The sequence below is a fragment of the Mus caroli genome, unplaced genomic scaffold (genome assembly GCF_978045245.1).
Source record: "Mus caroli unplaced genomic scaffold, Mus_caroli_1 scaffold_15, whole genome shotgun sequence".
Lineage (NCBI taxonomy): Eukaryota > Metazoa > Chordata > Mammalia > Rodentia > Muridae > Mus > Mus caroli.
This window is the reverse complement of record NW_028227270.1, coordinates 98,727,733-98,755,631: the sequence shown is the minus strand read 5'-3', so window position 1 is coordinate 98,755,631 and position 27,899 is coordinate 98,727,733. Positions and strand designations below refer to the sequence as shown.

The 27,899-nt window shown below is 40.2% G+C and overlaps 1 protein-coding gene across 3 annotated transcripts; it reads left to right on the top strand.

Annotated features, from left to right (window-relative positions):
- Window positions 1–4,481: 4,481 nt before the first annotated feature.
- LOC110308678 (vomeronasal type-1 receptor 4-like) lies at window positions 4,482–12,371 on the top strand. Of its 3 annotated transcripts, none has more exons than XM_085831250.1 (3): window positions 4,497–4,575; window positions 5,856–6,038; window positions 7,762–12,371. In XM_085831250.1, the coding sequence occupies exon 3, from the start codon at window positions 7,801–7,803 to the stop codon at window positions 8,695–8,697; it is 897 nt and encodes a 298-aa protein (XP_085687376.1). In that variant the 5' UTR covers window positions 4,497–4,575; window positions 5,856–6,038; window positions 7,762–7,800; the 3' UTR covers window positions 8,698–12,371. The 3 variants fall into 3 exon arrangements, with proteins under 3 accessions (XP_085687374.1, XP_085687376.1, XP_085687375.1); XM_085831249.1 differs by having other exon boundaries at window positions 5,856–6,226; XM_085831248.1 differs by lacking the exon at window positions 5,856–6,038 and having other exon boundaries at window positions 4,482–4,575.
- The last annotated feature ends 15,528 nt before the right edge of the window (window positions 12,372–27,899 follow it).

Below are 27,899 nucleotides of genomic sequence, written 5' to 3'. Positions count from 1 at the left end.
TTTTTTATTTTTTTTTATGTTAATCCATGTCTTTATTTTTTTTTAATATTTTTATTACATATTTTCCTCAATTACATTTCCAATGCTATCCCAAAAGTCCCCCATAGCGCCCCCCACTTCCCTACCCACCCATTCCCATTCTTTTGGCCCTGGCATTCCCCTATATTGGGGCATATAAAGTTTGCAAGTCCAATGGGCCTCTCTTTCCATTGATGGCCGACTAGGCCATCTTTCGATACATATACAGCCATGATTCTTAAGCACTGAGCATTCTCTACAGTTCCTACCATATATCTTCTTGAAGCAGAATTGCTAGATTGCTTACAGCATACCCTGGCTTGACATCATGAATGGAACACTCCTATGATAACCAGGCTTAGGTAATAATGGAGCTATTAGTACTCCACTGAAAAGAGTTCACCTAAAAACATTCTCTCTTTTTTATTCTTTTTATTCTTTCTTTAGTCAGATTCTCTCAGATGTTCTTTAGCATGTCACTGAAGGAACACCAAATATTGGTTCCTTCTCAAATGCCAATTGATAGAAAAGAAACTGTGGGATCTTCAAGAAAGCATTACCTGCTGCCATTCCTTCTCAGTGTGTTGGGAGCAGTGCCATCTCTGTGTGATGCTAGGAGAGCAAAGCCTTCGCTGGTATTGAAAGCAATAGAGATCCTGGGGAAGATGGTGGATCAGAAACACCCCTCTCTTATTGGGGTGTTTTAAAATAAAATCTCCAGAGTTTTAAAATAAAATATGAGATGGTCTTACTGAAAGGAGATGGGTGTGTTAGGGAAAGGCACTGGTGTGTTATAGTAAAGATTAGGTGATGAGATGCAGTTGAACCCAATTTACTCTGCTTAAATCATTCCTGGTGGCAGCAGTTATAGTGCTGCTCACTACCCACCTCAAGTATACACACTCTCTCACACACACAGCCTTTATATTTTAATATGCCTTAAACTGCTCAATAGTTGGACCATCTCCAAATCTCCATGTGGCTGATGTACCCTCCTCCAATATTCCCAATTTATTACTTACTAAAATCTGTATTCCATCTTTGTTTCCCAGGACCCAGATCTGCAGTCCCTTTGACTACATTCCCCAACACCTACACCACAACCTGGCATGGCAACCCTCTCTCCCTCTCCCTCTCCCTCTCCCTCTCCCTCTCCCTCTCCCTCTCCCTCTCCCTCTCCCTCTCCCTCTCCCTCTCCCTCTCCCTCTCCCTCTCCCTCTCCCTCTCCCTCTCCCTCTCCCTCTCCCTCTCCCTCTCCCTCTCCCTCTCCCTCTCCCTCTCCCTCTCCCTCTCCCTCTCCCTCTCCCTCTCCCTCTCCCTCTCCCTCTCCCTCTCCCTCTCCCTCTCCCTCTCCCTCCCCTCTCCCCCTCCCCTCCCCCTCTCCCTCCTCCCTTCCCCCTCTCCCTCCTCCCTTCTCCCTCTTCCCCCTTCCCCTCCCCCACTCCCTTGGTCCCTTTCCCTGGAATCCTAAAAGAGCCACCTCTGTCTCTCTTCTCAGCCATTAGCCGCTGGCAACTTTATTTACCAATCAAAACCATCTGAAGGCAGAACTTCTTATATTCGGATGTGTAGATTCTCATGCAATTTAGGGGATCAGATTAACAAAATACAAGTAGTATTATTAGACAAAATGCACAACAATGAGAGGTCAGGTGGAATATAGACATAATCAACTTTATATTTCTAAGTGGATATTAGCCAAAAAGTTCAGAATACCCATGATACAATTCACTGACTGTAGGAAGCTTAATAAGAAGGAAGGTCCAAGTATGGATATCTGATACCTACTTAGAAAGGGGAACAAAATAATCATGGGAGGCAGAGGGAGAGAGGAAACTGGGTAGGAGAGGGGAGAGTGGAGGGGAAAAGGAAGGGCAGGATCGAGTATGGGGAGAGACAAGAGGGATGCTTGGAGGGCCAGGAGAATGAGTGGAGATGTGCAGCAGTGGGGGCTAGGGGGAGGGGAAAACCTTTAGAAAGTCCCAGAGACCTAGGATGTGAGAAGCTACCAGGATTCAATGGGGATGACATTAGCCAAAGTGCCCAACAATGGGGAGATGGAACTTGAAAGGGTCACCTCCAGTAGATAGACATGGCCCCCAGTTGAGGCAGGGGCCACCCACCCATCTTCAAAATTTTTAATCCAGATTGTTCTTTTCTGAAGGAAAATGTAGGGACAAAAATGGAACAGAGATTGAAAGAAAGGCCACCTGCCCACCTTGGGATCCATCCCGTGTGCTCACATCAAATTCTGACACTATTGCTGAGGTCATATTGTGTGTGCAGACAGGAGACTGACAAGGCTGTCTTCTAAGAAGCTCTACCAGAAACTGACTGGGACAAATGCAGATACTTTCAGCCAACCATTGGATTGAGGTCGGGGACCAATATGGAAGAGTTAGAGGAAGAACTGAAGGAGCTGAAGGGTGTTGCAACCTCTTAAGGAGAACAACAGTGTCAACTAACCCAGACCTCTCAGAGACCCCAGAGACTAAGCCAAAAACCAAGGACCTTACATGGGCTGCTCTGCGGCTCCAGGCACATGTATAGCATTAAGACTGCCTTGTATGACCTCAATGAGAGAGGTCATCTGCTTAATCATGTAGAACTTTGATGCCCCAAGGAGAGAGATGCTGATCAGAGTTAGTTGGAAGTGGGTGGGTGGGGGGATGGGGTGAAGAACTTGAGGAGTGGGTACTGGGAAGGGGAACAACTTTTGAAATGTAAATAAATAAAGTAAATCTAATAAACAAACAAACAAACAAACAAATAAAAGAATGAAAGAAAACATAGGCTGTAACATTGAGTGCAAAGCCAAATGGTGTATGGAGGGAGAATTTGCCTCCTCCTGAAGGGCTTCAGTTGAGATAAAAGACTGGAGGCTCTTGAGGGTATATTGTGGCACTGCAATCCAGAAGATCCTGATCCTCAAAGAAGCCACAGAAGAATGGGTTCCCTGTGAGGAGCCGCCCTTGCAATCGCCATTACAAGATGGCGCTGATATCTGGTGTTCTGACTAGTAAACAAGTAGTCTGTGCATGTGCTGGGGTAATTTTCCATGCCGTGTGCCCTGCCTGTCCCGTGGCGTCATTCTGGGCTGATAGTGAGCAACCAGTCAGGGTAAAATACGTATCCAAATGCTCTTGTGGGTTATAAAAGGACCGAGTTTCCTGTGTTCTGGGCCTCCTCCTCCCCAGAAGCTGATCATCTATCTCTCAAGATGAATTAAAGCTGTTTGCTGCAGAAGGATCCGATTGTGTCCTGTGTGTGTGTCCTTGCCGGCGAGACTCCATATCACACAGACAGTTCCCAGCATTTCTTGGCTTTCTGGGACTCATCCTAAAAGACACGTTACAGTCAAATATTTTGACAGTGAAGAGCAGAATCCCCTCGATTCTGTATCTCCAAGTCCCAACAAATGCTCCTCTCAACTGGTTAAGAAGTAGAAATTAGAAAACCTGTGTCTTTCTGTGCAATCTCTCCATAATGAAAATGCTTTGGAAAGTCAAGGCAGGAGAGAATAAAGTCTGTAGTATTCTCAATACCAGTGACAAAGTATGTTTGTAAGACATATCTCTAGGGTTGATTCCAGGTTCAGTAAGAAAATGCAATGTATTGTCCTGATGAAACCAAATTTTACAAATATTTCAAAAGGGACAAATATATTTTATATACAATAAATGAGGAAAATACTTTAAAGGAGAGAAATACATTAATCCTGCCCATTTGCTTCAGGGAAAATTAGGGTTTAATTTTTATATTTGTATTACCTCTTGAAAATATGATGGGCCAATTTGATCAACCTAGGACTCAATTTTCCATTCAAATCAAGGATAGAGGCAGTAAAGGGATTTCCTTCATTTACAGCCCAGTGTGTATTGTGCATAGAGTATTGGGAGTGCCTTTGAGTTACAAGGAAACAGTAGTTAAAGACAGAATTTGAACTGGAAAAGGGAGGTTCATCTGGCTTGAAGATACCATTTATTTAACAAAGAAGAAAGAAAGCATCACTTCTAGTTGACTGATCTAGGTTGTGTCCATATGTAGCAAAGACACCTTGTTTGCTCAGATGTGTGGTTGGAATGAGCTCAGAAAGTATGGTGTCGAGTGTTGGGTGTAATTTATCATGTCCTCTACAGAAAGAAGGACTTGAGAAAGAATGGATCTCTTTCTGTATCAAAAGCAGGACTCTATTCTGATCCATACATTTGGTTTAGCAGTGTAAAGAGAGGACCGGGAACATGGGGACTCTAGATATAGAAGACTTGTTGTTTTTCACTTTGTCCCCTCATATGTTTCTATCACATAATGAAAATGTAATTAATCCAGAGGTAACTCTTGAGGCAAACAAATGTAGTCATTGAGGAGGGAGAGGGAAAGTCATTCTTTAGGGACTAAGGTTCCACTGAGGGCTTCCTTCTCCCTGACACAGTGATGTGTTAACATCTTGAGGATTCTTTATGGTGACAAGTGCTCTGCAAACCCTAAAGGTACAAATGTGACCTGGGAAGGCTCACTTTCCAGAAGACCCAGAATCTGTCTGCCCTGATCACTGTGGTGAGTAGACATCTCAGTTTCTTTCACTCAGGTGTGCATGCAATATTTTATTTAAAGATACACATCTTGCTTTCTTTGACAAAGCTAAGGTATAGAGGAGATATGTTGAGCCTGAACCCCTCCACTCTTCTTCTGACACTTAAAGCTCAGAATAACTGGGGCCAGTTCCAGGAAACCTGATTCCAGGATGCACAGGTACATCACTCCCTGTGTTTAGGGTCTGCTGTCATGACAGAGTTTCAGGGTCGATCTCTGTCTGATGCTCCCTCTTTTCTTCCAGCAACTAGAACTAAATAGAAGTTTCTTAATTTTCTGTGGAAAATAACTATTTTCTCTAACATCAAAGTTCACTTGCCTTATAAGGGTGTACTGTAACTTTAATCTAATCATTTTATTTTTGTTTTTCTCTATTTCTACTGCCAGTGACTTTTGTTGTTCTGCTTTGCCTCCTAAACCCCCACATGTGGTGCTGTTTAATTTAATTCACAAAGAAAAGAGTTTTCCTTGTGAGTCCATCCTTAAAGTCTCCACCCTAAGTTAGGATGTTATACTGAAATTCTAAACCGATATCATCATTGTATCCATAGGTGGTTGTGGGTACTGTCAGGATCTACAGATATGAAAAAATAAGCACAGCAAGATAGCACATGCCTTGAATCCCAGCACTAGGGAGACCGAGACAGGTTTGGAACTGCTATGTGCTATCATGACATCCAGAGCAGGTAGCTTTGCAGCTGTTTTATCCTTGCCTTTCCCTAGCACAGGTATCATTAGAGTGGTGAGGCTGCAATTGATGGAGGGTAATCTCAGTTGAGGCTGAGATAGGATCTGACTCTTATGTAGACGCTATGTCCTGAGGTGCTTTCCTGGTGCTTTCCCTTGTACATTTCCTGAGCCTCAGTTCCTACGTCACTGTTTTCAGCAGAGTTTCACTGTGTGTGTGTGTGTGAAGTATAAGGAGTGTGTATCTAGTTTCTGTCCTCTATCTGAGGCTACATTTCCCACCTACTTACCAGAAGTTGCACTGGTTTATATTTAGATTCCTTCCTTTACCCATTGATATACAGCTGGTTTTATGTCAAGATCTTGGATTTATTGCTAGTATAATTTGAAATTAGTTTATGTGATACGTATGGCTTAGCTCATTTATATTCCACATTGCTTTGCCTGTAGGTTTTTGTTTTTGTATCTAGATATGAATTTTAGAATATATTTTGTAGTTCTGTGAATAATGTTATGAATACAAGACTGGTCTCCAATTCTCTATATTCTGTCCTCAGATTCCTGAGTGCTAGCATTACAGGTGTTCTGCCCACACCTGGGAAGGCTTTGGTGTCTTGGCAGGGAGCACATTGGATATGGAGAGTGACTCCTGCAGTGACACTGGTCCTGCTCCACCATGAACTTGGGGAGGACGTCCTGTCTGCTGAGGATCTTCTACCTCTGAGATTAGGTTGACTTAGGTTGGCTATCTTTATCTAAGGTTCACATGGCTTGCTGCTCTCTCTGAAACCTAGAGGAATGATTTGTTGAAGAAAATGCATTTATTCAATATTGGCCCTGAGAGGAAAAGAAGACATTCTGTCTCACAGCTCCTTGTCTTTGTCCTCAAGGTTTGAGAAGGACCCTGATAAGGCACAACATTGTTACTGTAAGATACTGTGTTGGAAATCCCATTCTCTCTCTCTCTCTCTCTCTCTCTCTCTCTCTCTCTCTCTCTCTCTCTCTCTCTCTCTCTCTCTTCCTCTCCCTCCCCTTCCCTGTGTGTGTTTCTAGCATCCTTTTCTAAAGTGGATCAGGGTGGCTCACATATGTTTATGATCTCTTAAGTATAAGTTGCCATGAAAGAATAAAATCATCTATATTTCTTCACCTCTTTATTTTCTTTTTGTGTTTTTTTCTCTTCCTTACTACATGGCTAAGATGCAAAGCACTGGAACGAGGAGGGACTAGGTAGGATACCAATGGTACACACAGAATACAAGGTATAAATGTGTGAAAATGCCACAGTACACCTATTGTTATATACAATTTATGTGTTGATAATAACGAAACATTCTTTCACGGATGTCTATGACTAGTTCAGCTATAACTAGTGGGTCTCATCTAAATGGCTTATATTTGACTGGATGTTGTAGAACTACAGAAAACCAGTGAGTATTTCTAGGTAGTAAAATTGCCACCATTGTGTCTATAGCTTGTCTCTCTGTCAGTCCTCTCACTGAGATTAAAAGAAAGTAACATTCATATATGAATATATATGGAATGAGCTAAAACAGGGGAGAAAGTTGCTTCAGTATGTCTCTAGATCTCACCATAGTGGTTCTAAACTTTACAGAACATGTGAAACCCAAGTTAGGAAATATGCACACATATGTAGTTATGGGCCTCAGTTCTCAGAGCTGATATTTGCCTTTCTCCTGGAACCAGGGCCCAGAGCTTTGGGTGTTGACCACATCCACTCTCAACATATCTTTTTTTTCTCAAAAAGTAGAAAGTTTGGCTCACTGAAGATAATTTAAAAATCTCAATGTATGTGGTTCATTATACAACCATAGAATCAGATTTGGTTTTTAATATGTAGCCGTTGAAACATGAGGGCCTATGTATCTAATATACAATAAGAGGGAAGAAACAGAAAATTCTACACTTATCAAATTGAAAGACCTAGTGGAACACTGGGCATATAATAGGTGCTGTAGCAATCAAAATGTGGTTAAGTAAGAGGTATTCAGTATGTTGAAACAACAGAACCTCACAGATGTTTGTATATGCCATATGGCACGCACAGACAGATTGCCATGGATGCAAGATTTACAGAATTGGATTGCAGGATAGAAGGAAATATAAAATGCTTGGATAAATGCTGATTGGTGCCTTTGGTGTTAATTAAGCCATGCTGAGACAGAACACAGATGAGATATATCAATATTTAAACAAGTAGATTCTATTTTATAGTATAAATTAAATATATAGCTAAGATATTTAGATTTTTGGAAACAAGACTTCATGATATATTTGAGTCTATGTATAGGATAACTCACAGAGAGTACCACTGAAGAAAGATTTGTGTCAATAAATCTGAATAATAATACATATCATCTCCTTATCCTCCAGAAATGTTAGGTGATTTGAGAGATATTTTGCTTATATGTCCCATGATTTACTGATAATTTCTTCCAAAAGGTATTTCCTGGATTTAGTATTCCTACTTCAGATCTAAGGATGGTTTTGGACCCTGTCAAGGGCACAGTCTTCCTCTGTCTCACTGGACTTGGCACCGTTGGGAACAGCTTAGTTTTTGTGAGTTATATGCACATGTTCCAAAGCACTGAGCAGAAACCCATACACCTCATTCTTGCTCACTTGACACTTACAAATATCATAATGCTTCTTTCAAAAGGGATGCCGAAGACAATAGAAGCATTTAATTTTGGAAACTACTTAAATGACACCAGTTGTAAAGCTGTTGTTTACCTGGCAAGAGTGTCCCGGGGCCTCTCTATCTGCACCAGTAGTCTCCTCACTGTGGTCCAGGCCATCACCATCAGTCCCAGACACTCAATGTGGCAGAGGCTCAACCTAAAGACCCCACAGCACATTCTTTTCTCGCTGCTCTGCCTGTGGATACTCAATTCCTTGATCAGCATGAACTTACTATCTTACATTAAAAATGTCAGTAGTCTGAACATAACACAGTTTAAGAAAAAAGGCAATTATTGCTATTTTCTGCCTGAAAGCTGGATAACAAGATGGATTTTTCTCACCCTCATGGTGCTGAGAGATGCAGTGTTTCAGGGTGCCATGGGAGGGGCCAGTGGCTACATGATATTTCTTCTCCACAAGCATCACCAGCAAGTTCTCTACCTTCAGAACTCCAAACTTCTCTACAGAACTCCCCCTGAGCTGAGAGCTGCTCAAAGTGTCCTCCTTCTGATGTTGTGTTTTCTTTTCTTTTATTGGGCAGATTGTTTTATTTCTTTATTCTTTACTTTCTCCATAGAGAATCATTCTACAGTACTATATGTTCCAGAGTTCCTAACCCTTGGTTATGCAGTTCTCAGCCCCTTCATGCTGATTCATAGAGATGAACAAGTGATTAAATGTTTTCATACTCAGTAAGAGAGATCAGACATTGATAAATGTCATTGATCATTTCAGCATGTAAAATAGAAAACTTGATAGTTTTGCTTTTCTGTACATAATACATAATCTAAGAATATTTTAAGCACATAAAGGTGTATCTTCATGCATCAAATGGTGACAGTGCTTAGCTAATAATGAGGCACAGGAAAGTTCAAAGCCTCAACTGTCTCTTTGTTCATTTTGGCATCCAGTGATGGCAAGCTGACAGTCTCTTGTGTCTAAAAAGGTCATTCATGATCACCAGTTCAGGTAGCAGATGGAATGACGACAAGCACCAAAAATGGCAAAAACCATCAATACATGTTAGAGGCAGTGTGTAAGAATAATAGTGAATCCTATTGAATTATACTGTTAACAGGTTAACAATTACAATGAAAATAAATGAGTTACATTCAGTTTTGAGAAACAAATGACTCAGAAATTCTGCGTAACTACTTTCAGAGTTATCCTTTTACCTATACTTTTCAGTTCTAGATTCCATCTTGCAGATACAATTATCTATGTTTATTTTGTTTCAGTCTTAGTTTGAGTGTTTGAGGTAGTCTTTGTATGTAGCTCTGGCTCACTTAGGATTTACTGTTGAGCTTAGCCACAATGCTCCTTCTGCATTTACTTCTCAAACTGTGTATATCAGACATACAGCAAAAACTTTCACATGCTGCAACATTATTTTTAAAACAAAATATCTAGTAACAGTTCCTTTTGCTTGTTATTTAAAGACAGATACAGAGATTCACCTCACATTTTTCTCATCAAACATATGAAAGAATGGGCAAGTTCAATCTTTCATGTTATGATACCTAAGTGTGCTTATAATTCATTTAACAATCTATGCTAATTATGCTTACAGTACAATAACAATATTTTGTTGCATATTACCCACTATTTGATCCTTAGATAGAATAAAAATGAGTGGAAAGTGTACTTACTTCATTTGAGAGAACCTAAGTTACTAAGTTAATGGAAGCATATGAAGATGAATTTCATAGTTTCCTCCTGGTGCTCACTGGATTATTAATTCATTCACATGAAATTTTTAAACAAATGAAATACTGGCTTTACTAAAAATACATGCAGATGGCCATTAGACATATGAAGAGTGTTCAATACTGATAATACTCTGAGAAATTCAAATGAAAACTACAAAAATGATCGGGGCTGTTGGCTTAAACCTCAAGTGTTTTCTGAGCAAGCATGTGGGTCTGGATTTGATTACTAGCTCCCATATAAAAAATCTGTGTTTTCTCGGGTCCTACCCTCAAAATATGAAGTAGATAGTGATTAAAACAGATACTAACATCACCCACTGGACTACAAGTACACACACACACATACATACATACACTTTCACACTTACACAGTTACGCACACACACACACACACACACACACACACACACACACACACTGATCCAATTTGTCAAATATCTTTACATGTATGAGATAGGAACTTTGGCTTGGCCTCATGACCCAGTTAATAATACATTTTGAGTTCCCCAAAGACTTTAGCCTGATATACTACTGTGGACCCAGCTTATTTCTTTATTAGAACAATGTAACAAACAATCTTATTTGTCTTAAATTTCTCATGTAACCAGACTTTAAGCTATTTCATAGTTGCAATCCTTAAATTACACACTTCTCTGTGCCCCTGACCTAGAAAACAGTGCCCCAGCCTAGTTGGAGCTTCTATTGCTGAATTAAAACATCATGACCAAAATCAACTTGAAACGTGGAAGGCTTATTTCAGCTCCCAGTTACAATTCATCAGTCAGAGAACTCAGGACAGGAACTCAAGGCAAGAACCTAGAGGCAGGAACTGAGACAGAGGCCATGAAAGAGTACTCTTGGCTGCACCTTATGGTGCAGCCAGCCTTGCTCAGCCTACACATTTTTTTTTGTTGTTGTTATTTTACTTACTTACATTTCAAATGTTATCCCCCATCCCAGTTTCCCGTCCACAAATCCCCTATCCCATCTTATATACCCCAAGTCTATCTGCCTATAGATGGCACCATCCACAGTAAGCTAGGCCCTCTCACACCAACCATTATTCAGAAAGATGCTGGCACAACGGGCGGTTATCATGTAGAAGAATGAGAATTGATCCATTCTTATCTTCTTGTACAAAGTTCAAGTCTAAGTGGATCAAGGAACTCCTCATAAAACCAGAGACACTGAAAATTGTAGAGGAGAAAGTGGGAAAAACCCTAAAAGAGATGGGCACAGGGGAAAAATTCCTAAACAGAACAGCAATGGCCTGGCTGTAAGATCGACAAATGGGACCTCATAAAATTGCAAAGCTTCTGTAGGGCAAAAGATACTGTCAATAAGACAAAAAGGCCAGCAACAGATTGGGAAAGAATTTTTACCAATCCTAAATCAGATAGGGGACTAATATCCAATATATACAAAGAGCTCAAGAAGCTGAACTCCAGAAATTCTAATAACCGCATTAAAAATGGGGTACAGAGCTAAACAAAGAATTCTCAACTGAGGAATACCAAAGGGCTGAGAAGCACTTGCAAAAATGTTCAACATCCTTAATCATCAGGGAAATGCAAATCAAAACAACCCTGAGATTCCACCTCACAACAATCAGAATGGCTAGGATCAAAAATTCAGGTGACAGCAGATGCTGGAGAGGATGTGGAGAAAGAGGAACACTCCTCCATTGCTGGTGGTATTGCAAGTTGGTACAACCACTCTGGAAATCAGTCTGGCAGTTACTCAGAAAATTGGGCATAGTACTACCAGAAGATCCAGCAATACCTCTCCTGGGCATATACCCAGAAGATGTTCCAACTGGTAATAAGGACACATGCTTCACTATGTTCATAGCAGCCTTATTTATAATAGCCAGAAGCTGGAAAGAACCCAGATGGCCCTCAACAGAGGAATGGTTACAGAAAATGTGGTACATTTACACAATGGAGTACTACACAGCTATTAAAAACAATGAATTTATGAAATTCTTGGGCAAATGGATGTATCTGAAGGATGCCATCCTGAGTGAGGTAACCCAATCACAAAAGATGTCACTAGATATGCACTCACTGATAAGTGGATATTTGCCCAGAAACCAGAGATATACAATATAGAATACCCGACATACAACTTCCAAAACACAAGAAAATCAAGAAGGAAGACCAATGTATGTATATTTCATTCCTCCCTAGAATAGGGAATAAAATATCCATGGAAGGAGTTTTAGAGACAAAGTTTGGAGTTAAGACAAAAGGATGGACCATCCAGAGACTGCCTCACCTGGGAGTCCATCCCATAATCAGCCACCAAACGCAGACACTATTGCATATGCCAGCAAGATTTTGCTGAAAGGATCCTGATATAGCTGTCTCCTGTGAGGCTTTGCCAGTGCTTGGCAAATACAGGAGTGGATGCTCACAGTCATCTATAGGATGGAACACAGGGCCCCCAATGTTGGATTTAAAGAAAGTACCCAAGAGCTGAAGGGGTCTGAAACCCTATAGATGGAACAACAATATGAACAAATCAGTACCCCCAGAACTCGTGTCTCTAGCTGCATATGTAGCAGAAGATGGCCTCGTTGGACATCATTGGGAAGAGAGGCCCCTTGGTCTAACAAACTTTATATGCCCCAGTACAGAGGAACGCCAGGGACAAGAAGTGGGAGTGAGAGGGTAGGGGAGCAGGGTGGGGGGAGGGGATAGGAGACTTTTGGGATAGCTTTTGAAATGTAAATGAAGAAAATATGTAATAAAAAAAAAAGAAAGATGCCTCACAGGCCAATTTTGTGCAGAGTATTTCTTAATTGAGGTTCCTTTCCCCAAAATGACTTAAGCTTGTGTCAAATAGAAGTAAAACCAGGGCAAGAGAGGCCCCTTCTTATTGCAAACTTTATATGCCCCAGTACAGGGGAATGCCAGGGCCAAGAAGCAGGAGTGGGTGGGTAGGGGAGCAGGGCGGAAGGAGGGTACAGGGAACTTTCGGGATAGCATTTGAAATGTATATAAAGAAAATATCTAATAATAAATAAATAAGTATAAAATAAAAAAAGAGAAGTAAAACCATCCAGCACAGTTCTGCTCTTTTGTTTATGACACACATATGTCTATATCCTATGTCAGGTACAGCTGTAGCTAACAGAGGAGGCTTGTGACTAGAAGCCCTACTCCTAGACTAGATCAGTACCATTCTCACTTCTAGAAAAGTCAGTCATCTTTTTACCTTCCTTTACCACAGGGACGAGAAAGAGCCTCTCTGGCATTTAGGATGAGTAACAGAAGCAACATTTGGAGAAAAGTTGAAATATAGGAGTGATGAATGTTCTTAGTGTTGATACTTTTTAAATGACATTTCTACTAATTTTTAACTTAGAAATGCACTTAACTTACTTAATTGATCACCACTGAGAATCAGACCTTGAATATGCTAGGGAATTGCTTACTGGGCTGTTTCTCCAGGCCACAACTGATTTTAAATGACAATTGTCATTGTTGAATAAATGAGGAATAGAATCATGTATATTACAATGGAGCAAGGTGAATCTCAATCTGCTTAAGTCCATAGTTGGGATTTATCCAAGAGCAACATCCTAAGTGATTACCATCATGGTATATTCTCAGTTTAAAGGGTGACATGTGGGAGATAAGGACGTAACATGCTGCATTTCAGAAATTGGACCCATGCTGACTCAGCATTCAGAACTGATCGAGGTTCCTGTATAGACCCTTGAGATCACTCACTGGGAGATCCAGAGTTGTCTAAACTTCCTGTACATTCCCTGAAAGAGCAACACCCCGCGGTCCTTTAAGTTTCCTCTCCTATCTACAGCCTATGATCTGATTTAAAAAAAAAAAACAAACCCTCAAATGGCACCCCTAGACATCTTTGGCTAATTCACTTACCCGCTGAATCCTAGCCAGTAAGACTATTCAGATTGACTCAATATTTAGACCTACAAAGTACTAGTAGTTGTTTATAAGTAGATAAACACAAATTCTGTTTTGAGTAGACAGGCAGACCTGTCATATTCTTTCCTTGTGAATGCTCATTTGAGTTCTCAATTTACTCAATAACTATACACTTTCCGCATTCTAGCAAAATACCAGCAAAAACAGATCATAGGGTAGGCAAATGTGAAACTTGTTGCTAATCCCATCATGAAAGTAAGAAAATAGCATGTTCTTGTTCTCACCAAGATGTAACATGCTGCATTTCAGGGGTAATTGACTTAACCAGTCACTATCCAGCATCTCACATGTGACACCAGTATGTGCTTTAAATTTCTCCTTATGCCCCCCACACCAATGAAAGCTGTTCACAGCGACCTGTCCAATGCTTTTTTTTTCCTTCATCTCATTTGACACACTAGAGTTTTAAGTTTCCATTTAAAGAGAAAACTCATCCTGTTAAATATGTGACAATTTCTTTTTTTTCTTTCACTTTACATCCCAATCACAGCCTCTTCCCTCCTCTCTTCCTAGTCCCCCCTTACAAATCCTTCCCACCATTACTTCCTCCCCTTTTTGTTAGATAAGAGGACTCCCCCTTGTGTGCCACCCCACCCTGGGGCATCTAGTACCAGCAGGTCTAGGCACAGCCTTGCCCACTGAGGCCCAACCAGGCATCCAAGAAAGGGGGAAGGGGATCAAATGGCAAGCAACAGAGATCAAGACAGTCCCTGGTCCACTTTTGGGAGCCCACATGAAAACCAAACTGCACTTTTGCTACAAATGTGTAGGGGGACTAGGTCCAGCTCCTTCATACTCCCTGGTTGGTGGCCCAGGCTCTGTGACCCCCCATGGTCCCAGGTTAGTTGATTCTGTGGGTCTTCTTGTGGTGTCATTGGCCCTTCCAACTTGCTCACTTCTATTCCTCACTCTTCCATGAGACTCCCTGGGCTCTGCCTGATGGGCAGCTGTAGGTCTCTGCATTTGCCTCCATCCACCTCTGGATGAAACTTCTCAGGAGATAGTTATGCTAGGCTCCTGTCTGCAAGCATAGCAGACTATCATTAATTCTGTCAGAGGTTGGCTCTGCCACATGTGATGGGTATCAAGTTGGGGCAATCATTGGATGCCTGTCTCTGCCATCCATCAGTCTTGCTCCATCCTTGTAGTCTTGTAGGCAAGACATATTTTGGGCTAAAGATTTTGTGGGTGGATTGATGATCCCTTTTCTCCACTAGAAGCCCTTCCTGGCTCCAGGAGGTTTCCACTTCAGTCTATATATCCCTCTCTGTTTGGAATCTAAGCTAGGGTCACTCCCACAGACTCCCTGTATCCTCTCCCATTCCAGGCCTCTAGTTAGTCACCAGAGATGCTCCCTACACCTATTTCCATTGTCACTGCCAGCCTTCTACTTGATCATCATACTCAGTCCCCCACTACTTGGTCATCATACCCAGTCCCCCACTCCCCTCCTCTCCTACACAGTTTCCTCTCTCCATCCACCTCTGCGGACTTCTTACTTTCCCCTTCTGAGTAAGATTCAAGCACCCTCCTTTCAGACCTCCTTTTTATCCATTTTCTTTGGGTCTGTGGATTGTAGCATAGTTGTCTTGCACTTTATGGCTAAAATTCACTTGCAAGTGGGTACATTCCATACATGTATTTCTGGCTCTGAATTACCTCACTCAGGATATTCTCAAGTTTCATTGTTTGGCCTGCAAAATTTATGATGTCTTTGTTTTTAATAGATGAATAGTATTACATTGAGTAAAATGTACCACATTTTATTTATCCATTCTTCAGTTGAGGGATATCTAACTTGTTTCCACTTCCTGGCTATTACAAATAAAGCTGCTATGAACACAGCTGAGCATGTTTTCCTATGATATAGTGGGGCATCCTTTGTGTATATGACAAAGACTTGTATAGCTGGGTCTTGAGGTAGAACTATTCTGCCGAATTGAGTTCCAAAGCACTCCCACCAGCAATGGAGGATTATTCTGTTTGCTTCACATCCTTGCAGACATGTGCTATCACTTGAGTATTTTAAGTTAGCCAGTGTGATGGGTGTAAGATGGAATCTCAGAGTTGTTTTGATTTGCATTTCCCTGATGGCTAAAGACTTTGAAATTTTCTCTAAGTGCTTCTCACCCATTCCAAATTCTTCTGTTAAGAATTCAGCAAGCGGGGCTGGTGAGATGGCTCAGTGGGTAAGAGCACCTGACTGCTCTTCCGAAGGTCCAGAGTTCAAATCCCAGCAACCACATGGTGGCTCACAACCATCCGTAACGAGATCTGGCGCCCTCTTCTGGAGTGTCTGTAGACAGCTATAGTGTACTTACATATAATTAATAAATAAATAAATAAATAAATAAATAAATAAATAAATGAAGAATTCAGCAAGCTGAAAGGACCCAGATATAGCTGTCTCTTGTGAGACTATGCCGGGGCCTGGCAAACACAGAAGTGGATGCTCACAGTCAGCTAGTGAATGGATCACAGGGCCCCCAATGGAGGAGCTGGAGAAAGTACCCAAGGAGCTGAAGGGATCCGCAACCCTATGGGTGGAACAACATTATGAACTAACCAGTACCCTGGAGCTCTTGACTCTAGCTGCATATGTATCAAAAGATGGCCTGGTCGGCCATCACTGGAAAGAGAGGCCCATTGGACATGCAAACTTTATATGCCCCAGTACAGGGGAACTCCAGGGCCAAAAAAATGGGAATGGGTGGGTAGGGAAGTGGGGGGGAGGGTATGGGGGACTTTTGGGATAGCATTGGAAATGTAATTGAGGAAAAGATGTAATAAAAAATATAAAAAAAATTTTTTTCCTTGAGCTTTGGGTTGAAAAAAAAAAAAAAGAATTCAGCAAGCCTTCAATCCCAGCACTTGGGAGGCAAAGGCAGGCAGATTTCTGAGTTCGAGGCCATTCTGGTCTACAGAGTGAGTTCTAGGACAGCCAGGGCTATACGGAGAAACCCTGTCTCGAAACAACAACAACAACAACCCAAAAAAGAATTCTCTGTTTAGCCTCCACAGCACTGAGGGCAAGGGCTCTGGGCTTCCGGAAGCCAGGGGCTGTTAGATAAGTACAGCAGGTAGAGCAGCTGGGGCGGGGGGGGGGGGGGTAAGGGGCGGTGGTGGTGGTGGTGGGAGGGTTGGGGGAGAGGTGGGGAGGGGCCCAGAATGGCAGCTCTCTGAGGGTAGCTCAGGCTCCTCCTGGCATCCCAGCGTGGGGTGGTGGGGACGACGTGATGCTGCTTAAGCTCTTGCAGATAGACCTATATCTGCCTATTCCACAGGTATGGGCTCTATGTTTGTTTCATGAGCATCATTGTCTCTGCTTTCAAGTTGGAAGAGGTGGTTCTACAATAGAGCTGAGATCAACACACTGTTTTGTTTGATTTCTACAGAGACAACATTGCTGAGAAATTCATTCAGAATCATGTCAGAGACTCAGTTCATTATCATCATGGTGGGAAGGATGGCAGCATGTAGGCCGACATGGTGCTGGAGGAGCTGAGAGTTCTGCATTTTGAATGCCAAGCAATAGAAAGAGACTGACTGCCACCTGGGTGTAGCTTGGACATACATAAGACTTTAAAGCCCACCTCAACAGTGACTTGCTTCCTCCAACAAGGCCACACCTCTTAGTTGTGCCACTCCCTATGAGTCAAACATTCAGACACATGTGTCGATGGGGTCTATATCTATAGACCACCATAGTGGGTTACAGCAAATTGGAGGGTCTCTGCTATAGGTTTCAGATGATGGAATCTATTCCTGGCTTTTGGATTGATGGAAACTAATGATCTGTTAGTACATTTGAAATAGTTCTTACCTGGTAGTGACAAGGATCTTAGATCTGACACAGAGGTAAGCACTAGATGGTTAAGATATTACAAATAACCCACGAGGATGTGGCTCAGAATCGGTAACATTCCAACTGTCTACAATCAGATGGTTCCACGCACTCATTTTTCCAGGTAGACTTTTTAATAGAGATGTGATTTTGTTCTTAAAACTTCAGTCCATATATTTCAAAGTATATGCACCCACCTGAAGAAACCTTTTAGTTTGTCCTATTTTGTAGGTTAAAAAATGCTCAAGAAATAATCTTGTCTTGCAGTGTTGAATAGATTAAGTTGCAAGGACTCACTTTATGCCTCAAACTCTGTGTGGTACAGGATATGGAAACTAGGTAGCCAGTACATAGCCACAGCCAGTTGAGAGCAGTACCATGCTTACCATCACTGCCAATCATTCATGATTGGAACTGCCAGGCTGGACCTTGTACTTTTGGTCATCCCATCTAGCTGTATCTGTGAGGGACCAGTAGGACCAGTAGCCTCAGTGTCTGGGTTTTTCGATGTTTAGGCCAAGATTCCCAGTGAACTGCTTATTCATACTCTTGGAGATTTTACCTCTTCATAAGTCAGGTCTCAGCATAGAAGCATTTTTTACCCCACTATTCTACCTTCTTCCTTATGGACACAATGAATCACATAGGACTTTTTCATATTTAAAAAAAATTAATTAATTGTTTTTTAAAAACCATGTGTTTGTATGTGGCTAGGTGCAATTACATGTAGGTGCCCATTGGAGGCCAGAAGAGGCCAGCAGATTCTCCCAAACTGGAGTTTCAGGTGGTTCTGAGCTGCCTGATGCAGGTTCGAGGAATTGAACCCATATGTACAAGAACAGTAAGTGCTCCTAACCACTGAGCCAACTCTCCAGCCCAAGCTCTCAGTTTTTGCTTTGGTCTTTAGTGGACACTAAAGGTAAATGACATCCCTTCCACAAAGAGTAACTCTTTTAGCTTTATGAGGTTCTAGACACTGATGTGTATGTATTTGTTGTAACAGTAATAAGGGACAGAACATGCGATCAAAGTGAGGGAAAAACACCCATCCCTTAGGATCTGTAAAGCAGTAGTTTTCAAAGACACCAAGGCTTCCAAAGAGTCTCCAGTTCAGTGAAAAAAAAAAAAAAAGACCTTTCTATAACAAAAAAAAAAAATTCTCTGTTTAAATCTGTACCCCATTTTTAATTGGGTTATTTGGATTGTTGGTGTCTAATTTTTTGAGTGCTTTATTAATTTTAGATATTAGCCCTCTGTCAGATGTACAGTTGGTGAAGATATTTCCTAATCTATAGGTTGCCATTTTGTCCTATTGATGGTGTCCTTTGCCTTGTAGAAGTTTGTCAGTTTGATGAGGTCCTATTTATTATTTGTTGATCTTAGAGCCATTCGTGTTCTGTTTAGGATTTTGTCTCCCATACCAGTGCATTCAAGACTGTTATCCACTTTCTATTCTACTAGATTTAGTGTATCCAGTTTTATGTCAAGGTTTTTGATCCACTCGAACTTGAGTTCTGTGCAGAGTGATAGGTATGGATCTATTTGCGTTTTTCTACATGCAGAAATTCAGTTAACCAGCATCATTTGCTGAAGATACTTTCTTTTTTTTTCTATTATGTGGTATTTTGGATTCTTTGTAAAAAAAAAAGTGTCTGTAAGTGTCTGGGTCACTTCAGGTTTCTTTGATTCAATTCCATTATTCAACCTGTCCATTCCTATACCAATATCATGCAGTGTTTGTTATAATTGCTCTATAATTGAGCTTGGGATCAGAGATAACGATCCAGAAGTTCGTTCAGTATTCAGGAGCTATTCTGTTTTGGTTTGTTTGTTTATTTTAATATATGAAGAAAGGCATTGCTCTTTCAAGGTCTGTAAATAATTATATCAGAATTTTGTTGGGGATTGCATTGAATCTGTGGATTGCTTTTGGTAAGATGGTCATTTCCACTATGTTAATCCTATTGATCCATGAGTATGGAAGATCTTTTCATCTTCTAATATTTCCTCAAATATTTTTCTTCAGAGACAAGAAGTTCTTGTCATACAGGTCTTACACTTGCATGAATATAATATTTTATATTATTTGTGGCAATTGTAAAGGGTCTTGTCTCACTAATTTCCTTCTCAGATCATTTTTTTAAATTTTTATAAAAGAGGGTTGCTGATTTATTTGAGTTAACATGCCTTGACTTCTTCCTTTCCAATTTGTATCCTCTTGATCTCCATTAGTTATTTTATTGCTTTAGGTTGAACTTCAAATACCATACTGAATATGTAGGGAGCCTTGTCTTGTCCCTTATTTTAGTGGAAATGCATTAAGTGTCTCTCCATTTAGCTTGATATTGGCTATTGGCTTACTGTATATTGCTTTGATTATGTTTAGGTATGTATTTTATACCTGATATCTCTAATACTTTTAACATGAGGGGGTATTGGATTTTGTCAAAGTTTTTCTTTTCAGCATCTAATGAGATGATCGTGTGATTTTTTTCTTTTAGTTTGTTTATGTAGTGGATTATGTAGATGAATTTTAATATATTAAGCCATCCCTGCATCCTTGGGAAGAAGCCTACGTGTTCATGAAGAATGATGTTTTTTATGTGTTCCTGGATTTGGTTTGAATGTATTTTATTGAGTATTTTTGCATTATTGTTTACATGAGAAATTGGTCTGAAATTCTTGTTCTTTGTAGAGTCTTTGTGTGGTTTAGCTATTAGGGTGACTATGGCCTCCTAAATTTGGCAGTTTTCCTTCTGTTTACTTTGTGGAATAGTTTGGGGAGAATTGGTGTTAGCTCTTCTCTGAAAGTCTTGTACAATTCTACACTAAAACCAACTGTCATTGGGTTTTTTGGTTGGGAGACTTTTGATGACTGTGACCTCTTCTATTTCTGTAAAGATTATAGGGCTTCTTAAATAGTTTACTTGATCTTGATTTAATTTTGGCAAGTGATATCTGTCTAGAAAATCATACATTTCATTAAGATTTTCCAATTTTGTGGACTACAGGCTTTTATAATAAGACATGATGATTCTTTGAATTTCCTCCTTATTTGTTATTATGTCTCCCTTCCATTTCTGATTTTGTTTGTTTGGATACTCTCTCTCTCTCTGCTTTTAGTTAGTTGTCTACTTTTTTTGATTTTCTCAAAGAACCACCTCATGTTGCTAATTGATCAAATTAAACCCTGAGTTTGATTATTTCCTGCCATCTATTCCTTTTGGGTGTGTTTTCTTCTCGTTATCATTCTCATTCTTGTTCTCCTTCCTCCTCCTCCTTCCTCCTCCTCCTTCCTCCTCCTCCTCTTCTTTTTCTTCTAGAGCTTTCAAGTATACTTTTAAATAGCTGTTATGAGAACTTTCTCATTTCTTTATGGAGGCACTCAGTGCTATGAACTTTCCTCTTAGCACTGCATTGATTGTGTCCCATAATTTAGAATATGCTCTGCCTCCATTTTTATTGAATTCTAGAAACAGTTTTTCATTAGTTTCTTTACTTCTTCCCTGAACCTGAGATCATTAAGTAGAGAGTTGTTCAGTTGTTCTGTGATTGTATAGGTTTCCTTGTGTTGCTATTGTTGTTGAAGTTCAGCTTTAATCCATGGAAGTCTAATAGGATACAAGGCATTATTTCAATTTTCTTGTATCTGTTGAGGGTTCCTTTCTGACTGACTATATAGACAATTTTTCAGAAGGTTTCACGAGGTGCTGAGAAGAAGATATATTCTTTTGGTTTGGGTGAAATATTCTGTAGGTCGTTTGTAGATCTATTAGGTCGTTTGATTTATAATGTCAGTACATTTCATTATTTCTCCATTTAGTTTTTGTCTGTATAACTTGTCAATTGGTGAGAGTGGGGTGTTGAAGTCTTTCACTAATGTGTGGGATTTGATGTTCAGTATATGCTTTAGCAATGTTTCTATTACAAATGTGGATACCCTGGTATTTGTGGCATAAATTTTCAGAATTGAAATGTCATCTTGGTAGTTTTTCTTTTGCTGAGTATGAAGTGTCCTTCTCTGACCCTCTTTTTAAAATTAATTTTGGTTAAAATTATATTTTATTAAATATTTGTATGGCTATTATAGCTTGCTTTGTTCTTCTTGAGTTTCATGTGTTTTACAAATTGTATCTTATATCTTGGGTATTCTAAGTATCTGGGCTAATATCCACTTATCAATGAGTACATATCATGTGAGTTCTTTTGTGATTGGGTTACCTCACTCAGGATGATGCCCTCCAGGTCCAACCATTTGCCTAGGAATTTCATAAATTCATTCTTTTTAATAGCTGAGTAGTACTCCGTTGTGTAAATGTACTACATTTTCTGTATCCATTTCTCTGTTGAGGGGCATCTGGGTTCTTTCCAGCTTCTGGCTATTATAAATAAGGCTGCTATGAACTTAGCGGAGCATGTGTCCTTCTTACTGGTTGGAACATCTTCTGGATATATGCCCAAGAGAGGTATTGCGGAATCCTCTGGTAGTACTATGTCCAATTTTCTGAGGAACCGCCAGACTGATTTCCAGAGTGGTTGTACAAGCTTGCAATGCCACCAAAAATGGAGGAGTGTTCCTCTTTCTCCACATCCTTGCCAGCATCTGCTGTCACCTGAAATTTTTATCTTAGCCATCCTGACTGGTGTGAGGTGGAATCTCAGGGTTGATTTGATTTGCCTTTCCCTGAGGATTAAGGATGCTGAACATTTTTTTTTCAGGTGCTTATCAGCCATCCGGTATTGCTCAGGTGAGAATTCTTTGGTTAGCTCTGAGCCCCGTTTTTTAATGGGGTTATTTGATTTTCTGGAGTCCACCTTCTTGGGTTCTTTATATATAGTGGATATTAGTCCCCTATCTATAGGATAGGTAAAGATCCTTTCCCAATCTGTTGGTGGCCTTTTTGTCTTATTGACAGTGTCTTTTGCCTTGCAGAAGCTTTGCAATTTTATGAGATCCCATTGGTCGATTCTCAATCATACAGCACAAACCATTGTTGTTCTATTCAGAAGTTTTATCATGTTTAGGTATGGACCTTGAATTCCTGATCTTTCCAAGACTTTTATCATGAATGGGTGTTGGATTTTGTCAAATGCTTTCTCAGGATCTAACGAGATGATCATGTGGTTTTTGTCTTTGAGTTTGTTTATATAATGCATTACATTGATAGATTTCCGTAAATTAAACCATCCCTGCATCCCTGGAGTGAATCCTACTTGGTCAGGATGGATGATTGTTTTGATGTGTTCTTGGATTCGATTAGTGAGAATTTTGAGTATATTTGCATCGATATTCATAAGGGAAATTGGTCTGAAGTTCTCTACCTTTGTTGGGTCTTTTTGTGGTTTAGGTATCAGAGTAATTGTGACTTCATATAATGAATTGGGTAGAGTATCTTCTGCTTCTATTTTGTGGAATAGTTTGTGCAGAACTGGAATTAGATCTTCTTTGAAGGTCTGATAGAACTCTGCACTAAACCCATCTGGTCCTGGGCTTTTTTTGGTTGGGAGACTATTAATGACTGCTTCTATTTCTTTAGGGGATATAAAACTGTTTAGATCATTAACCTGATCCTGATTTAACTTTGTTACCTGGAATCTGTCTAGAAATTTGTCCATTTCATCCAGATTTTCCAGTTTTGTTGAGTAAAACGTTGTGTAGAAGGCTCTGATGGTGCTTTGGATTTCTTCAGGATCTGTTGTTATGTCTCCCTTTTCATTTCTGATTTTGTTAATTAGTATGTTGACCCTGTGCCATCTAATGAGTCTAGCTAAGGGTTTATCCATCTTGTTGATTTTCTCAAAGAACAAGCTCCTCATTTGGTTGTTTCTTTGAATAGTTCTTGTTTCCACTTGGTTGATTTTGCCCCTGAGTTTGATTATTTCCTGTCGTCTACTCCTCTTGCATGAATTTGCTTCCTTTTGTTCTAGAGCTTTTAGGTGTGTTGTCAAGCTGCTAGTGTGTCCTCTCTCTAGTTTCTTTTAGGAGGCAGTCAGAGCTATGTGTTTTCCTCTTAGAAATGCTTTCATTGTGTCCCACAAGTTTGGGTATGTTGTGGCTTCATTTTCATTAAACTCTAAAAAGTCTTTAATTTCTTTCTTTATTCCTTCCTTGACCAAGTTATCATTGAGAAGAGTGTTTTTCAGTTTCCACGTGTTTGTTGGCTTTCTATTATTTATGTTGTTAATGAAGATCAGCCTTAGTCCATGGTGATCTGGCAGGATGCATGGGACAATTTCAATATTTTTGTATCTGTTGAGGCCCGTTTTGTGACCAATTATATGGTCAATTTTGGAGAAGGTACCGTGAGGTGCTGAGAAGAAGGTATATCCTTTTGGTTTAGGATAAAATGTTCTGTAGATATCTGTTAAATCTATTTGTTTCATAACTTCTGTTAGTTTCACTGTGTCCCTGTTTAGTTTCTGTTTCCACAATCTGTCCATTGATGAAAGTGGTGTGGTGAAGTCTCCCACTATTTTTGTGTGAGGTGCAATATGTGCTTTGAGCTTTACTAAAGTTTCTTTAATGAATGTAGATGCCCTTGCATTTGGAGCATAGATATTCAGAATTAAGAGTTCCTCTTGGAAGATTTTACCTTTGATGATTATGAAGTGTCCCTCCTTGTCTTTTTTGATTACTTTGGATTGGACGTCAATTTTATTAGATATTAGAATGTCTACTCTAGCTTGTTTCTTCAGACCATTTTCTTGGAAAATTGTTTTCCAGCCTTTCATTGAGGTAGTGTCTGAATTTTTCCCCAAGATGGGTTTCCTTTAAGCAGCAAAATGTTGGGTCCTGTTTGTGTACCCAGTCTGTTAGTCTATGTCTTTTACTGGGGGGATTGAGTACATTGATATTAAGATATTAAGGAAAAATAATTATTGCTTCCTATTATTTTTGTTGTTAGAGTTGGCATTCTGTTCTTGTGTCTGTCTTCTTTTAGGTTTGTTGAAGGATTACTTTCTTGTTTTTTCTTGGACGTGAATTCCATCCTTTTATTGTTTTTTTTTTCCGTTATTATCCTTTGAAGGGCTGGATTTGTGGAAAAATAATGCGTGAATTTGGTTTTGTCGTTGAATACTTTGGTTTCTCCATCTATGGTAATTGAACGTTTTGCTTGGTATAGTAGCCTGGGCTGGCATTTGTGTTCTCTTAATGTCTGCATAACATCTGTCCAGGATCTCCTGGCTTTCATAGTCTCTGGTGAAAAGTCTGGTGTAATTCTCATAGGCCTGCCTGTATATGTTACTTGATCCTTTTCCCTTACTGCTTTAAATATTCTATCTTTATTTAGTGCATTTGTTGTTCTGATTATTATGTGTTGGGAGGAATTTCTTTTCTGGTCCAGTCTATTTGGAGTTCTGTAGGCTTCTTCTATGTTCATGGGCATCTCTTTCTTTAAGTTTGGGAAGTTTTCTTCTATAATTTTGTTGAAGACATTTGCTGGCTCTTTAAGTCTCATCTACTCCTATTATCCGTAGGTTTGGTCTTCTCATTGTGTCCTGGATTTCCTGGATGTTTTGAGTTAGGATCTTTTTGCGTTTTGCATTTTCTTTGATTGTTGTGCCGATGTTCTCTATGGAATCTTCTGCACCTGAGATTCTCTCTTCCATCTCTTGTATTCTGTTGCTGATGCTTGCATCTATGGTTCCAGATTTCTTTCCTAGGGTTTCTATCTCCAGCATTGCCTCACTTTGGGTTTACTTTATTGTGTCTACTTCCCTTTTTAGGTCTAGTATGGTTTTGTTCATTTCCATCACCTGTTTGGATGTATTTTCCTGTTTTTCTTTAAGGACTTCTACCTGTTTGGTTGTGCTTTCCTGTTTTTCTTTAAGGACATGTAACTCTTTAGTAGTGTTCTACTGTATTTCTTTAAGTGAGTTATTAAAGTTCTTCTTGATGTCCTCTACCATCATCATTAGATATGCTTTTATATCCAGGTCTAGTTTTTTGGGTGTGTTGGGGTGCCCAGGACTGGGTGAGGTGGGAGTGCTGCGTTCTGATGATGGTGCGTGGTCTTGGTTTCTGTTAGTAATATTCCTGCGTTTGCCTTTTGCCATCTGGTAATCTCTGGAGTTAGTTGTTATAGCTGTCTCTAGTTAGAGCTTGTTCCTCTCCTGATTCTGTTAGCCTCTATCAGCAGACCTGGGAGACTAGCTCTCTCCTCTGAGTTTCAGTGGTCAGAGCACTCTCTGCAGGCAAGCTCTCCTCTTACAGGGAAGGTGCACAGATGTCTGGCATTCAGACCTGCCTCCTGGCAGAAGATGAAGGCCCAAACAGGGCCTGTCCCAGAAGCTGTTAGCTTCTGTATTCCACACTCTCACCTGCACAGACTAGTCTCAGAGGGATCCGGGAACCAAGATGGCGCCCCCAGGTGCTCTGGTAAAGCCCTCCTGGGTGGGGCGGACACCACTCCTCTGGCAGGGATGGTGCCTGGATGTCTGGAGCTCGAAAAGGGATGTGCCTCAGAAGCTATCCTCTAGGTATCTTGGGGGTGTCTGCCGACTCTGTGCCCAAGGTGACCCGGTGCTGGCGCCGACTGGAAGGGATTTGTGACCCTGGTCAGGCTGGCTTTTCTGCTTCCCTAATGCTGTCTCAGGTCCTGAGCAATTGGATTGGATCAGAAGTTGTGTTCCACTCACCAGTGGTCCTAAGATCTTGTGGAGAGTCCTCTAGGGGACCTTGGGGGTGTCTGCCGACTCAGTGCCCAAGGTGACCCAGTCAACACTTTTCTTAATATAAAGTCTATAATTGGTTTCTCAGAGAAGATAGAGAGATAAATATGAAAAGTAATCCAATCATTATCTCGTCAATAGAGATGTGCCAAGATAAAATCGACATTAATTTATTGTTACTTATGGATAGTACACAACATGTAGTAGAGCATCATAAACCTGAGAGTCTACTGCATCACTGTGTATGAAGAGACACTGAAGACCCTATTGAATGTCATTCAAAAGAGTTTGTCTCCTGGCTATTCAGATGAACAGAATCAGCCAAATGACTTTCCAAATTGGTTTCTCTCTTCATCTCTGAAATTAGTATTGAGTCTAACAGTAATTTTTTCATAATTTGAGCATTTCATAGTAAGTGCTATGTTAAGTAAGTTAGATGCCACATCCTATAGCATCTTTACAAGGTTGTATCTATCCTGTGCAGCAAGAATATTAAGACATAGGTAACAAGGCTCTTTGGGGTGTTTGTTTGTTTGTTTTTTGTTTTTTTGAGACAGGGTTTCTCTGTGTAGTCCTGGCTGTCCTGGAACTCACCCTGTAGACCAGGCTGGCTTCGAACTCAGAAATCTACCTGCCTCTGCCTCCCAAGTGCTGGGATTAAAGGCGTGTGCCACCACGCCCTACAAGGCTCTTGAGTTCAGAAAGTACATGAAGTTATTCATAATGGTTGGGCAGATGTCAACTTTGAAGTGTGATAATTGGGCTTATAATCAGATTAGATAGATAAATATTCTGTGTTCATGTATGTATTAATGCTACATTTGTTTCATAGTTGCTGAACAAACAAAATCTTTTTTTTTTTTTTTTAAATATTGAACTGTAAGAGACAAGTTAAGATTGTCCTTCCACTGGGCAGTGGTGGCACATGTCTTTAATCCCAGCACTTGGGAAGCAGAGGCAGATGGATTTCTGAGTTCGAGACCAACCTGGTTGGTCTACAGAGTGAGTTCCAGGACAGCTAGTGTTACACAGAGAAACCTTGTCTTGGAAAAAACAAACAAACAAACAAACAAAAAAACAAACAAAAAAACCCCCAAAAAGATTGTCCTTTCAAGGGTATATGATTTGTAACATGTAAAGCAAAATCAATAGACTTCTTTGTCCTTTCAAGGGTATATGATTTGTAACATGTAAAGCAAAATCAATAGACTTCTTTGTGGCAAGTTCATTTTGACTCTAACATGGAAAGGAGAAGAAACAACAACAGCAACAACAAAATAATGATACTGATTATGACATAAAACAAAGAGCTTCAGGGGACCAGAGAAACTCCTGACTCAGAACCACATCTGCCAGGCAAGAAAGTCAACACAGAAATAGGAACATTTGCCAGCAGTCAGGATGTAGGAAATTCTAGACATGAAAGTCACATACAGATAAGACCATCATGAACAATTTAGAGCCCCAAAGACACAGAAGGCAGATTTGCAGATGGACTTTTCCACCACAAAATTTCCCTTCTCTGACCACTAGAACCTTCAAACTCCAGATGAAATATTTAAGTCTGAAGAAATGGTTAAGCACACTACAGAGATCAAGAGTATTTAATCAAAAGAGGTCCAATAAAAACTACAAAGTAATAAAATAGGAGAAATTAATGCATTTTATAATAATAACTATTAATATTAACCATATGACTAAAGAGAC